We start from the raw sequence: 14,944 nt of genomic DNA, 5'->3' as shown, positions 1-14,944 counted from the left end.
AAAATAAATGGGACTGGGAGGGTCAGGGAGGCCTTTACTTTCAATAAAGAAGGTTAAAATACGCCATCCATCCTATAGTTTAACTAAATTTGAGATTTAGTCACTTTTTCGATTTAAACCTCGTGGTTTAATCATCCATATCATTAGTACTTTGGGTAAATTTTATAGATAGGCACTTAGAATAAAATATTTGTAATATATCGAAATATATTAAATATGCTAATATATGTAGTAACTGATATATTTTTATTCTAAATTATAATCCATCACTAAAATGCTTAAAAAGAATGATATTTTTCTTATTTAAGTGAGTAAAATTTCAATATATTTAATCATGATAAATTTTATTTTTGAAGTTACTAATTCCAGTGATATAATATTTCCTAAAATATCAAATTAAAATATACCAACAAATACTCGGAATATAATTAAAATGGTGTGCCATTTTGGACATCAAGAGGATGTTTGAAGGAAAATGAATTAAATGGTGATATGTTGATCATTGGACAAATTGGCTTTGGGACATGGTGGATTTTTGGCTTACTGGCTGTTGAGCATTCTTATATTTGTATGATGATGTTTATTGCTTTTGTTATAGGTGTCGATACTGAGGTGATACAGTTGGGACTTAATTCATATTTTATTCATTTTAATAAAAATTAGAAATTATAAGGGTATTTATGTTGAAGTTTAGATAGACAGATTGCAAAGAAAAAAGAGGTAACCTTTGATTCATATAAGCTAAAACAAAGGATAAATGCAAGGCCAATTAAGTTGTTGAAATTTCTTATCAGTACACTTTTATATTCCATAGCAAAAATATGGAGTCATGGTTAATGTTTACTTTCAGACATCATAAATCCTGTATGTAGATAAAAAGGTCTTGGAGAACAAAATGGGGCGCTCAGATCAGGACTTGAGTTCAGACTCTAAGCTTTCTGCTGTTCACAAGCTGTTGTAAGAAGGTAAATTGCTATGAATTAGGTGTCGAGTCGAAAATTCTTCAGCATATGTCAAGATAAATGACCAGAGACCAATGCCAAAACCAATCTGATTCTTGTACAAAGTGGAATATGTGACTCAAAAAACCTGTTTGTGCAAAGAACTACAGAGCTGTCAATGAGATTGCTGCGGAACGTAGCTTCACTCCATCATCATCCCACTTGGAACACGGAGCTGTTGCTCCGGAAATAATAGCCTGCATCAAGTGTTAGTCGATGTGATATGCAAATTAGAACGATATACATTTAGGAGTATTATTGATTAACACACCTTTCCACTGCTAACGGTAGCCATTAGTGCAATGTGTTGATCATCTCTTTCAAATTCATAGAAATAGTAAGTCCTGACATGAATCAAGCATTTCATAGCAAATATTAAGACTCAGAGGCAAAGATAGTCATTTGACATCAAAATGCACATGCTTTAAATAACTTTTCTTCCATATTATATTCTTTATCCTTTGCAACTTTGTACTGCAACATACATAATACTTATTGTTATCTAACATGCATGTTTCCCCAAGGTTACACTTAAAATTCTGAGAAACACCACCATTAACAGTAGATGATGCAAAAAATAATATATGCTGAAAGAAGATGATTAGGATTTGCTTAAGTTACTTTCATTAATTGTGTAGTCTATGCTTAACTAATTGAATCAATAATTGACAGTTTATAACAGACCCCGGAATGCTCGAAATGGCTTACTTGAAACCTTCATCTTCTTTTATCTTTATGGTTCTGGCATTGTAAAGAGTTGCTCCACCTGCCATTGCAAGGATCAAGAAAACCAACAATAAAGATGACAGAAATCAAGAAGACAGCTAGAATTATCATTTTTTAAGGAGCCTAAAATCAACCTGGGACAAAGATTTTGGCTGCCTCTTTTATGGAACCCAAATCAGTAATTTCTTGGGCCTGTTCATAAGAAAAGATCACATCAAGTTCTACAAAGAGCTGGTAGCAAAATCTTACAAATAGATAAAAACAAATTAAGAGATAGGATAACATGGCAAACATTACATTAATTTGAGGAAGCCTAGATGACTAATGAGATTATAGTGATAATTTAAGATAGCTCTATGATCTAAATTTATACCAACATATGATTCGATATCTATATTTAACACATATGGCATGCATTTATCATTGGCAACATCTCATATATGCTTTTGGAGCAAAGCTAGCTCTAATAATAAAACTTATAGAAACAAACCTCTAGGAAGGTGATTTTGAGTTGATTGGTTGGGCGAACAACAACACTTAAAACTTCAGATCTGCACATATGGAAATATGACAGAAATCAAACACCATAAGTCTCTGCATATTTTATCATATAGGAAACATATATAAACATAAGAATCAAAGGTAAGGGAAAGGAACTTGGCATAAAAGTACTGCATACCCATCAGTAGATGCAAACCGTGCTGCAAATGGCCGGGGTTTTGCTTTGTCCCCGTACAAAGACGCTCCAGCATTAAAATCCTACAAAAAATGAGCAATCCATTAAAGTTTATCAACAAAACTCTAATTATCTTTACATATCTTGATCATAACTTACTATTAACATTATTTTCCAGAAACAACTAACATTTTTGATCCATGAGTATCGAATAATCTCTTTTTGCAGTTTAATCACATAAAAAGTGCCAATTATAAAAATGCACTAGATTTAGCTAGAATGCATCAAAACTAATGGCATAGTTAGGACTACTTTTCTGGTGAAGAACAATGAAAGAAGCCTATTAGATTTTACCAATAGATTTTGAAACTTGGGGGAGGGGGGGGGGGAATAAAACCAAAACCAGATAAGTTAACAATACCATCATTTATTTCCCAGTTCCATTGAGACCAAATTGCAAAGAACAAACAATTATAAATAAATAAAAAGTACCTCAGGCTCCATGATGTCCTCGAATTCAGGAGGAACCCTAATGGCAAAACCATCACCATAGAATTGGAACCACGATTTGGTGTTTGCAAGGTTCAAAGCCGGTTTGGAAGGTGTGGAAGCTTGAGCTAAAGATTGTGGGATTGGGTTTTGTTGGGCCAAAAGAATAAAGCAAAATGAAGTAGTATGAATGATGAAATGTCTCTTCGTATTGAGAGTGGAGGAAAGTGGGGTGTTTAGAGAGGAAAGCTTAGGGTTTAGAGGAGGGTTTGGAGAGAAGGAGAGTAGAAAGGCCATGGCAGAGGGAAGATAAAGTTCATGGTTGTTAATAGACAAACTAGATAGTGTGGGACAGTTAATTGTGGCTGTCATGTCCCACACTTTAATACTAACAGGAGGGCATTGTAGTCATTTTCATGTGATTGAAAGTAACCAATATCTACTTATGACTAAAATGCAAAAAAAAATTTAGGGGTTTTTTTTTTTGAAGAATTATGAGAATAGGCTGATTTTATGAAAATATTTTTACGTAAATTATTTATAGTATATTGACAAAAAATACTTCCAATTGGAAACACTTTCTGTTACATTAGCATTAAAAGTGATAACACAAATAATTTTTTCTTATTTTTAGTACCAACTATTAATGTGAAAATAAAACTTACAAAATAGGCATTTATATAGATCTAAAGTCTCATTTCTTTTTTTTAAGCGATGTGGATATAAGATGTGTATATATAGATTCATAATTCATTTGTAACATGTTCCTATACAATGTAGGATTACTTGCTCTTATACCAACATCTTTCCCCATGTTTGGTGTTGTGAATTATGGAGAGAAAAGTGAAGATGTGTGTGTGAGAGATATTGTTAAATAGTAATTCAATTTAATTTAATTTTTTAATATTATTAAAATGTCATGTCTCAACTCTTAATTAGTTGAAAGAATTTTTCTAACAAATATAATAGTATAGACCATAATAGTTATGAAATTATAGTTTAGATCGTTCTTTGACAAAAAAATTTAAATATCTAATAAAAAATATATGATTTTAAGGTTGCTTATTCCAACTTTTATTTTATACAATAATTGTATAAAAATATAATTCAAAAGAAAATAATAATAATAATAATAATAATAATAATAATAATAATAAATCAAATAAACATGGCTATTAGTGATAATTACGGGATCATATCATACTTTTTCATTAGTGTTTACACAAAACTAAAACTCCAAAATTAGTTATGAATTAAGTGAATTAATGAACTCAACAAGATAATTAAAAATAAGTAAATTTCAATATAAAAACAAAATATAACTCTCTACATTCATATCTTCTTATTTTCAATTTAATATATATTCTAGAGTACTCTCTATATTTCTATAGAGAAAACATATTTGTGTAGCCTTTCATCTTATATTGTTATTTGTAAAAAAGATAAAAAAATTGTAATTATAAACAATATTTTTAAATATAAATTAATACATGATTAAAAACAAAAATAATTGGGTAATGTATAAATTTTTCATGATAAAAATGAAAGAAAAAATTATAAAATATAGCGTAGCATTTAATCCAAATGTTAATGACCAAGTTTTGAAACTCTCAAGATGCTTGATGATGAATCATTGTATGATATTTATACAAAACTTAGTGATATCTCTAACTAAGCCTTTACTCTTGGTAAAGAGTATTAGAATGTCAAACTAGTTGGAAAGGTTTTTAGGTCTCTTTGAGCATTTTTTTATGAACTCTTGCATCTTTAGAAAACTTCAAAATAAATCTTGAAAAGATTAAGAAGAGTAAGGGTATGGTAGAAAATAATATTGATTTGCAAGTTGCATTCTTAGTTGCAACTCATTTTGCAATTGGATGATTGTGTAACTTATCATATATGCTGATATACTTTTAACCGAAATAACTTGGTTTAATTTTACATCTCTTTGAAGATTTTAAGTTGTAATTTTATGGATTTGGACTTGTTAAATATCAACCAAGCAAGAATTCTATTTGAAGAATTTATGTGTGATCAAGTTATCATATTTGAGGAGATCCAATTTCTATAAAAGTTTAATTAAAGAATATCACTACTTATTTTGATGCCATATAGAATTTTAATTGAAGTACAATTCTAAAGTATATCTCGTTTACACTACTAGGAGATTTACAAGCTTATAATATCTATTTAAAGAAGGCTTATTTATTTGATGATGTATGAATTAGAGAGCACTTATTTTGCTCATTGAGAGAAAATTATTTTAGTGCAAAATACTAGTATATAAACTATATTCATGTTCACTTCAGTAGCTAAATTTTAAAAGGAAAGTCCTAATAGAGGTGATCTTGATTGATGTATAGATGTGAGGTTACAATGAGTTAAGCTTAAATTATAACTTGCGCTATTGTTTAATAGTAGAATACATTTGAAGTAAAGGGTTAGTAAAGTGTTCCAAACTAGTCACCAATTATTGTGTCTATATATCTACACTTTACTATTTTGATCAACTGATAAGTAACTCAACACTTATCTATTAAAAATAAAAATATAAAAAATAATAATCATACAATGGCATTTTAGTAAATATATTAGACAAATTTTACTTAAATCTATATTTGATTCCATCATGAAATTTTAATAAAAAAAAAAAGAAGCTAACCCACCCCTTACCCAAACTCTATTTGTAAGTTATATAGATTTAGTTTAATAAAAAAATCATGTTGTCTTGGCCAAAATATTATAAATAAAAAAACAAATATTTAAATGAAGCACAATATTACTTAAATACCCTTTGTTTATCTACATGGATGAGATACATTATCCTCCAGGGAAAAAATGTGGCTAACCAAATCCAAAACAGGACAACATCCAGACCACACAACCATTCTAAACTAAAACACAACCAGAAACACATTGAAACTGTAATGAAAATAAAAATCTTTCCTTTCTCTCTTAAATTCTTTGAAAAAAATTCCATCTCTCTGCTATCCCCGATCTGGTGAACAATTATAATGGAAACAATTCTTTCTTCTCACTCCCTTCATCCAATCTTGAATCCCAAAGCATCCATTTCCAAGAACCTTTTGTTACCTTCACAGCAACCAAGACCAGCCTCTCTCTTTCTCTCAAAACCCATTACTTGTACCCCCAACAAACCCACTTCCCAATTAGTAAAGCCATCTTTGGCAGAACCCAGAAATTGGTTTGTTCATGCACAGCAAGGGCTAGCAGCATTAGCTATCTCTTTGGCACTCAATTTTTCTCCAGTTCTATACACTGGCAATGCAATTGCATCGGAGTTTGATGTGATAAATGAGGGACCACCAAAGGAATCTTATGTAGTTGATGATGCTAATGTGCTTAGTCGAGTGACAAAATCTGATTTGAAGCGCCTTTTGTCTGATTTGGAGTCAAGGAAGAACTTCCACATCAATTTTATTACTGTTAGAAAACTCACTGTAAGATCTTGTTTTGATGTTTTTACTTGTTTACTTGTATGATTGTGAGTTTCTGTCTTCTATGAGATACCTTTTGTTGATTTATTGTTGTTCTTTGGTTGAACTATATGAAATTTGCAATGAGAAGATAGGGTAGAAGCTGTAGTCATTAACTGTCTGTTTGGTCACTTAGAAAATCAAGTAAAAAGTTGTAGGCAGTTTTGGCTGTTTAGCTTAAATCTAACTCAATTTGTAGAGAAGCTGATTGGTGATAATACCATTAACTCCTCTTCTTTTGTTTTGAGTTTCTCAGTAAACAGTGAGAACTATGAGTAAAGAAGTAAATTAGAGAAGTAAATCAACCAGGATTTTTGTGATTTTTGATACTGAAGATTGACAAGATTTGATTGCAGAGCAAAGCTGATGCTTTTGAGTATGCTGACCAAGTTCTGGAGCGTTGGTATCCTACACTTGAAGAGGGTAGCAATAAAGGGATTGTTGTGCTTGTCACGAGCCAAAAAGAAGGGGCAGTCACCGGTGGACCTGCATTCGTACAAGCTGTCGGAGAAAATATTCTCGATGCTACTGTAACTGAGAACCTTCCTGGTAAATATTTCTGAAGTTGAAACCTTATATTCTTTTGTCATGTGCTTGGAAATGTTGATAATGTAGCTCATTATGTGAAATCTACACAATAACATTTTCATAGCAACGATAAGACCGTCCAAAACTCGAAAAAAATAAGAATTCAAAGATTACTAGGGAGAGGTTTCATGGAAAGAATCATAGGTTCTTGCTGCAACACCCTGTAGAATTACATTTATCCTGATTGAACTTGTTGGAGGTTTTCTTTTTGTTGTCTGTGCGATGATAAAACTAAAACAATCAACAAGTTGTGTGATCAATATGCACAAATTATCCGTATAAGCTTTTAGTTGTCTTCTCTAGCCCCTGCATATGAGTTGCTAGTGCTAAGTGGTATACATTTATTCATGGTGCAATTTTAGTTACCACTCTTCACCGGTGAGCTCTCTTGTTTGATTCCATTGTTTCAAAGTACATTCTACTATTCTAGGCCTTGCTCTCTTATCCAAGAATGGCTGACTTTGACTTCTAGATGCCAACAGGAAGATAGCCTGAGTTATTTGGTTTTCATTCCAACCTAACGAATTTATTTGATTATTCTCAGTCTTAAACCATATTGGCTTTTTTCATCAATGGTATAGCTTACAGTGAGGGTTGAAGTTTCATGTGCATAAATATCTTTCTTTTCCTTTCATTTCGTTTATTGCAACTTTACTGATCATAGTACTGTTCTTTGTGATTGCAGTTTTGGCTACGGAAGAAAAGTACAATGAAGCGGTTTATAGCAGTGCCAAAAGGCTAGTTGCTGCCATTGATGGACTGCCAGATCCTGGTGGCCCCCAGGTTAAGGACAACAAGCGGGAATCGAATTTTAAATCCAGGGAAGAGACCGAAGAGAAAAGAGGACAATTCAGTCTTGTAGTTGGAGGTTTGTTGGTGATTGCTTTTGTTGTTCCTATGGCACAATACTATGCCTATGTCTCCAAGAAGTAAAGGTTATCTGTATTATAAGATTTGTCTTTCGAATCCCTTCCTTTGGATGAGGAAACATGTATAACATCTAGTTATACCATCACTCATGTTAAATATGGTTGATGAGAAACTTGCAATCCAAGCAGTAGTACAGATTTTTGGTTTATCTTTAGAAAACCAAAGCTCGATTATAACACACAACCGACTTCTATGATCAGCTTAATCAGAATGCTTTAGGCCACTAATCGAGAAAAGGGAAGTGAAATATGTTTTCCCCTCAGGTGACACAAGAACTTTACTTTTGAGACCTGTCATACTTTTCATTCATTCAGTCATGAATGATTTTATCTGCCTATCATTTAGCATGTAAATCCAATATGCATAGCTTAAGTCAAATACCGGATACCGAAAATCGAAGCATGGTAAATTATTCCTGTTTGAGAATGTAGCCACAGTTTCATATAAGGGAGTTTTGCTGCCTATACACTCTGCACATATATAGTTTACCTTGGGGTCAATAAAGTAATTGAATGGCAGAGTGCAATATCTGGAAAATGGACTTCCAGTTACAAATTATAATTCTCTACAGTAACTTTTGATCAATAACATTTGCAATGACTGCTATAAGTCAATACAAATTACAAAGAGAGTCGCAGCATTGAGTAAATATTAGGCCTTCAGAACTTGAGACTGAGAAGGAATGGCATTTTGTCTGAAAAGGGTGGATCGGAGTATTTTCCGGTGAGTATTTGAGATGAAACATACTGATTCGCAGCCTCTGAATAATGAATTCCATCCCAGTTAACATATTCAGAACTATCATTGCATGCTTTGGCCGTAACTGTTTCTCCGTTAATGACTTTAGTTTTCCCGCATGAGATTCGGCTGTCGTAATTCAAAGGTGGACCACCAAATCCACAGCAAGCCATTTTAGGCTGCTCAAATCCTTCAAAATGGTAAGCACTCAAGAATTATTTCTATTCTATTCATGTACCCTTCATTTACCTCTTATTGCACTCAGATATCAGACACTAAGGCATAAGTTGAAACCCTTGTAGGATTTCTTGCTACTAAAACTAAATTAAGAGGGGGGAAATTCTCAGTAATGTAGGAAATGATACTTACCAAGTTTAGAATAATTTGCTATAAGGTTCGATTTTATCGTGTAGATGTCAACGTATGTAAAATTCGAATCTGTATACAGGCCCTGCAATTTTTTAGTAAGGGCATGAAGCTGCAGATTGAAGATTTTGGCAGCTTGGTTATGCTTTCTAACACACCCTTGCTCATCAAGGCTAGATGCATCAGTTCCAAATTTGGCGACATTTTGAGCTAAGCATCCAAGAGGTCCTGTGTTATGTATCCAAAAGTTCCTTGCCCCTTGATCATATAATGCCTACAATCAAACCCAAAGAATTCATGTATTAAAGTGCTTGCTCAAAGTACCCATCAAGATAATCAAATGTGTCTTTCAATATAGAGGAATTCCATGAGAAAACATGGGAACCTCGAAGATGAAAAACATTCTTAAACTGAAGTGTTCTCGAAGCTGACCTTTATTCCAGTTTCAAATTCTATCAAGATTGTGGGAATTGAGGCAAGTACTTGATCCAAAGTTTTGGAATAAAAGGCACCAGCAAGATCATTCTGGCCTATATCGAACATGTAAAGCGCCTTCTGAAAATAATCTTGTGCTGGAAGGTACTTACCAAGTCTTTTACCTGCAATAAATGGATATCTATTAACATTTCCAACAGTTATATATATTGCAGGTATTCTCTAGATGATTATCTATGTCTGCACCTTTGGCTAGCAATTCAAGAACCCGAGCTTTGAACCTTACAAACTGAGCCACTTGAACACCAAATGAAAATGGACTGACACTTTGTGCAGTAGCTGGTTGGATGGTTGAGCCTGCAGCTGCAAAATTGCACCCTTTGTGGAAACTTGGTAGGCCAATTGAATCCAGGTAAGCATTTAAAAATGGCAGATCCATTGCATCCACTGTAGCAAATACCCCCAACAAACAAACAAAATAAAACTGCAGATACAATAGAAAATTGGTAATTTGCCATAACTTAATCAATAAAACTGCAGATAGAACAGAAAATTCTAAATAGTGAGAAAGTTAACTGAGAAAATCAATGATTAGACGGCCATCACAATATCTCCCAGAGGGTGTTTGAAAGTAACTTTGACCATGAGGTGGTTCAAGGCTCTCAATACCGGCTGAAATAAGCTCACCAGTATCAGAATTAGAATCTCCAAAGTTGAAAATAGAAGGGAATTTGAAGTGAATGGAATTGGCAAAAGGCAAGAAGATGAACACCAAGAGAATGTAAGGCTTGGAAGCCATGGTTTACAAACATGAATCACCAGGGTTTAGGCTTGTAGCTTACACTAATTTTTTTATGTTGGTTACCAAATGCCAACTATAAATAAATAATTAGTTTGGTTGGTGGATCATATGTGTCCCAAGCCAGTGGAAGTTTGCTTTCAGTTGTGGTAACACAAAAAAAATTGCCCATACTACCACCATACTACCACCAATACAATATCAATTTCTTTTTTTATTTTTTTAATCTCTTGTAAACTAGAAGATTGGCCTTGGGACATATCCCATGTCTCACTTTTATGAATATATATATATAGTTTGAAGTTGGGATGAGAGAGCATTTACTTAGGAAATCAATGGTGAGGCGACCATCACAAAATCTGCCAGAAGGAGTCTTGAAATAAGTTTGACCATTAGGAAGATCCAGGATATCTCCCAATGCTGCAACAAGTTCACCTGTGTCTGAGTTTGAATCACCAAAGTTGAAAACAGCAGGGTAATTGAAAACAACTGAGTTTGCTACGGGGAACAACAGGCAAAACAGTGTTGTAATTTGGAGAAGGAAGGTGTTGGTGTTAGCCATGACTTTCTGTCCAAAACTAACAAGCAATGATGAAAGAAAAAGGTCTTTCTTGATTGCTTTTTATGGGCAAATTTTTTATGAGTTTTACTTAGAAGCCAAGGGGAAATACTAAAAAAAGCAAAGTTTTGGGTTTGGCTATCCTCTTGCCTCTCTCTAATCAAAAGGAATTTATAAAAACTATCTAAAAAGTGTTTTTTCTCTTGATGAAGCCCGTGAAGACCTCGAAACTTGCAAAGCCTTGATTATAATTTATTGATAATTTGAGTGAAAATTATGGGAATCCTGAGGTTTGTTTGAGGGAGAGATTGTGGCAGGGAAATGAGCACCGTTCTGCAAGCAATGTGGTGGAATTTGCCTTCCACGGGTGGTCTTTAACATGCTTACTTGATGCCTCTTTTGTGTTATCCTCGTCCTTACTCCATTAGTTTTCTTGTATTTCTATAGCTCAAACCAATACGCGTATGTATGGATTTGTTGGTTTAAGTGATAAAGAATTTGATATTCAATGAAGGGATTCGAGTTTTATAGATAAAAATAATTTTAAGATAATTTATCACCAATTTAAAGATTTAACTCCACTTTAAATATAATTGAGAATCAATACGATTACCCGATATCGAATCTTGTTTAACTTTGGGGCAATTGAGGGAGTGGGGACATCTTCCATCTTCTTACACTCTTACAAAAGTTAAGAACGGACCCAGATTTGTTCCATCATGGATTTGCCGAATGATGTTGACTCTGAAGATCATCCTGCCCGAGACTTACCCACTGCAGTGTTGGGGCAAAAAGAAAAACCAGGTTGTAAAATCATGAGTTTTGACAAATTAAAGATGGGCCTTCTCCACAGTTCACACATCTCAAAGCTAAACAAAACTACAAAAGTTGTGCATTTCACGGGTTGGAATCAAGGTCTTATCACAGGAATTCTAACAAATCTGACCATCAGAGAATAGCTGTCAGAAACTACATAACATTTTAGGATAAATACAGTAGAGCAAGCTTTAGATCAGAGTCCGGACTTAAAGACAGCTAGCCAGATTCCGCAGATACTTGCAGGGAAATGCATCCAAACAATAGAGAAGTATCCAGGAGTAGAGATGCAGTAATTTGAATAATTAATGGAGCCACAGCAAGCTCTATTATACATGCAATTACATTGTACTAAATATAGGCAGTGATAAATTCTCCAATAATGCAATCCCAACAGCACATGTGCTAGGATTTTGGAATTAGTTTTAGCAATATTGTGATTATACCTATGGATCATCTGTTGAGTGTAGAAGATCTATTCAAAAATTGTAAATGTTTGGATAAAAATATAGACTTAAAAAAATGAGATTGGATAAAATAAATAAATTATATTTTTAATTTGTCGAGAAAAAAAGAGAGAACAAAAAAAAATATGAAAGCAATAGAGAATGTACTTTATTGATTAAAATGGATGATTACAATGTTTCATCAGAGTATCTATTTATAGGCATAAAAAGTATAAAAGAAGAAGAAATATAAAAGTAGGGATCTAATTCTAATCATTATTAGAATTTAAAGTACACCAAAACTTTATTTTGATTAAGATGGACATCCACTTAATAAGATATTTATAACACTCCACCTTGGATGCCTATGGATAGATAATGTGCCTCGTTAAAACCTTATTAGAAAAAACCCTGTGGTATAAAAATCTAATGAAGGAAAAAGAGTACACAATCTATAATATACATAATATGCTGCCTCATTAAAAACTTACCAGGAAAACCCAATGGGACAAAACCTCGGTTAAGAGAAAAAGAGTGCAACGCGTAGTTACTCCCCCTCATGAAAACATCACATATTTTCTCATATTCTACGTATTCAATCTTTAATACTAGTTTTTCAACTGACTATTTGAATGTATTTGCTAAGCATTTATATTACCATTCTTTTAAAAGTCATGAGTGAGGGAAATTTGGGGAAATATATTTTGATCTCTTCAGGAGATTCAACAATAATCATAACAAACTTTAATCATGATTCTTTTATAAAAACACAAATAGGTATTTTGGATCATTTTATAATCCTCATTCAACTACTATTCACTAAGTCAAATTTATCACATATGTTCAAATTATTTCAATTCATATAAATGAACAATTTCTTGAGAATTTCAATATGTTTCTAGCATCCTAAATCATTCAAGGATTTTAATATAAACTTTACTATATAGTGATTCATAAAAGATTGTAACAATAACCATTAGACGCAAGTTAAATCTTTTATGAATTGTCAATTTAATAATATATCTAAAGGTTATTGCATCCACCACAAAAGAATATTATATCTTTTCATAATCAATGTCGGGACTTAGCAAAAAACTTCATATTTTTATTCCGCTTTTGCAAAACTACTTCAATTGCACCATCACTGGATTTATACCTTTAGATATTTGGACTACAATTCCAAAAACTCCACGAATTTAATTGTACTTGAGTTACGTCTTTCTATTTTGATCAATTTACTCCATATTTATATTTCTCAATAGATTTATTCAAGATCCTCCCTCTATTTCATTATTTCAATAATAATATTGCATGCAAAATCATTGTCGACCACTTTTATTATTCAGTTTCGCATTTTCTCGAATTGACATAACTTATCGAGATTTTTTATTTTTATTATTTTCAAATTCAGTTTCAGGTACCTGAATCTCTTCTGAAGTTTTACTTATTAGGTATGTCTTGGGTCTCTTCTAGAGCACTCTTCTCCACTATATGACCATCTAGAAGAATTTTCATCTTTGGAATCGATCAATCTATTATTTATTCTAACTGATTGTCCTATTGGGACTTTGACTCAAATTAAAATATTAGATGGTATATAACACTTGGTTATTCTCATTAACTTTATAAATACATCTAACAGTTAACTTGTAATGAGTTATCCTTATTAAACTTTTGGTTCAAATTACTCTCCCCCTAACTCATTACAAGTTATTATTTTTCTCTCCCTAATGTCGGGAAAACTATTGAATCAAAATTGTAATAACAAATCATCTCATAATTGAATCTCGAATACATTCAAAATATCTAACAATATAAAGAAACTTGAAATTAATATATACTCCCAACTTTCTTTGAGGATTCACTCATCTTTGTGCGTTGTGGTAGAGCAATTGAAATATATAGGCATATACAAAAATTCAAAGATGAGAAATATTTAGCTATTGATCAAAAACCAATTGTAGTGGGGAGTATTTATAACTTATTGGTTTGATGTGTACAACACGTAAATCAACATAATCTCATGTTGAAATTGGAAGTTTAGTTCTCAGAAGTAATGGTTTAGACATTAATCAAATGTGTTTAATCAATAATTTTTCTAAACCATTATGTGCAAACTTTTACAAAAGTTTTTTAAACTTAATCAATAAAAGCTTGAGATACAAACTCATCAGTATTAGCAAGATGAATTGTCTTAATTGCGTGATCTGAAATTAATTATTTAAATAAGCAATCTTGCAAACGATAGGTTGCAAATTAATAACACTTATGTGATTATTTTGTAGATACATCTACCAAAAATCATATAATATCAAAACCATCCACATGGTGGATGAATAAGCCCATATTCGTTTAAGAAATGCAAGACATTAAATCTCAACTTTAACTAGTGAGTTTCTAATAATCAAATTTCACTGAGAACAAGCAACATATGAGAATTCTTTTAAATTAAAGAATCTTCTAGTTCTTTAATCAATGTCCATATGAATTTTTAATTAATTTTCGCATCATAAATAATCCAAGGTAGTCTAACTGGTCACGCCAAGTAGCAAATGCATTTGTATCAGTAAACTTCCGGTTTACTTTAACATGTGTTTCAATTGTACTTAATTGTAACAAATAATAATTTTATTATCTTTCATTTTACTTTGTATCCACATATAAATGCTATTGTGACATTTACTACTAGAAATGTCTAAATCAATGTGAATATTATAATGTCACTAAGTTAACAAAATAAATATAATTTTCAAACAATTATATGCAATATTCGCTTCAGGGAATATACCAAAATATTAAAATATCTAAAAAAGAAATTTCAACTTCAGGTGCATCCAACCATAACGAGCTTTAGATAGAATTATCATATTTTATTTCT

The 14,944-nt window shown here is 32.2% G+C and overlaps 3 protein-coding genes across 5 annotated transcripts; 1 reads left to right on the top strand and 2 right to left on the bottom strand.

Moving 5' to 3' along the window:
• Nucleotides 1-754: 754 nt before the first annotated feature.
• On the bottom strand, nucleotides 755-3,239 carry LOC105804823 (uncharacterized). Of its 2 annotated transcripts, XM_012637601.2 has the most exons (8): nucleotides 2,896-3,239; nucleotides 2,407-2,486; nucleotides 2,218-2,278; nucleotides 1,862-1,919; nucleotides 1,710-1,767; nucleotides 1,273-1,345; nucleotides 1,090-1,198; nucleotides 755-952 (listed from the first exon to the last, which is right to left on the bottom strand). In XM_012637601.2, exons 1-7 carry the CDS (start codon nucleotides 3,187-3,189, stop codon nucleotides 1,106-1,108), a joined length of 717 nt encoding a protein of 238 aa, XP_012493055.2. In that variant the 5' UTR covers nucleotides 3,190-3,239; the 3' UTR covers nucleotides 755-952; nucleotides 1,090-1,105. The 2 variants fall into 2 exon arrangements, with proteins under 2 accessions (XP_012493055.2, XP_012493054.2); XM_012637600.2 differs by having other exon boundaries at nucleotides 755-1,198.
• Nucleotides 3,240-5,768: 2,529 nt separating this feature from the next.
• On the top strand, nucleotides 5,769-8,055 carry LOC105804825 (UPF0603 protein At1g54780, chloroplastic). The gene is made up of 3 exons (XM_012637605.2): nucleotides 5,769-6,353; nucleotides 6,746-6,938; nucleotides 7,663-8,055. Exons 1-3 carry the CDS (start codon nucleotides 5,907-5,909, stop codon nucleotides 7,908-7,910), a joined length of 888 nt encoding a protein of 295 aa, XP_012493059.1. The 5' UTR covers nucleotides 5,769-5,906; the 3' UTR covers nucleotides 7,911-8,055.
• A 237-nt stretch (nucleotides 8,056-8,292) lies between these two features.
• LOC105804824 (GDSL esterase/lipase At1g54790) lies at nucleotides 8,293-11,203 on the bottom strand. Of its 2 annotated transcripts, none has more exons than XM_012637603.2 (5): nucleotides 10,570-11,203; nucleotides 9,693-9,893; nucleotides 9,444-9,610; nucleotides 9,015-9,285; nucleotides 8,293-8,835 (listed from the first exon to the last, which is right to left on the bottom strand). In XM_012637603.2, the coding sequence occupies exons 1-5, from the start codon at nucleotides 10,805-10,807 to the stop codon at nucleotides 8,567-8,569; spliced, it is 1,146 nt and encodes a 381-aa protein (XP_012493057.1). In that variant the 5' UTR covers nucleotides 10,808-11,203; the 3' UTR covers nucleotides 8,293-8,566. The 2 variants fall into 2 exon arrangements, with proteins under 2 accessions (XP_012493057.1, XP_012493058.1); XM_012637604.2 differs by lacking the exon at nucleotides 10,570-11,203 and adding an exon at nucleotides 10,023-10,545.
• Between the last annotated feature and the right edge of the window lie 3,741 nt (nucleotides 11,204-14,944).

The sequence above is a fragment of the Gossypium raimondii genome, chromosome 11, assembly GCF_025698545.1.
Source record: "Gossypium raimondii isolate GPD5lz chromosome 11, ASM2569854v1, whole genome shotgun sequence".
Taxonomy (NCBI): Eukaryota; Viridiplantae; Streptophyta; class Magnoliopsida; order Malvales; family Malvaceae; genus Gossypium; species Gossypium raimondii.
The sequence above is the reverse complement of the archived record's forward strand: the minus strand, read 5'-3'. Positions and strand labels throughout refer to the sequence as shown.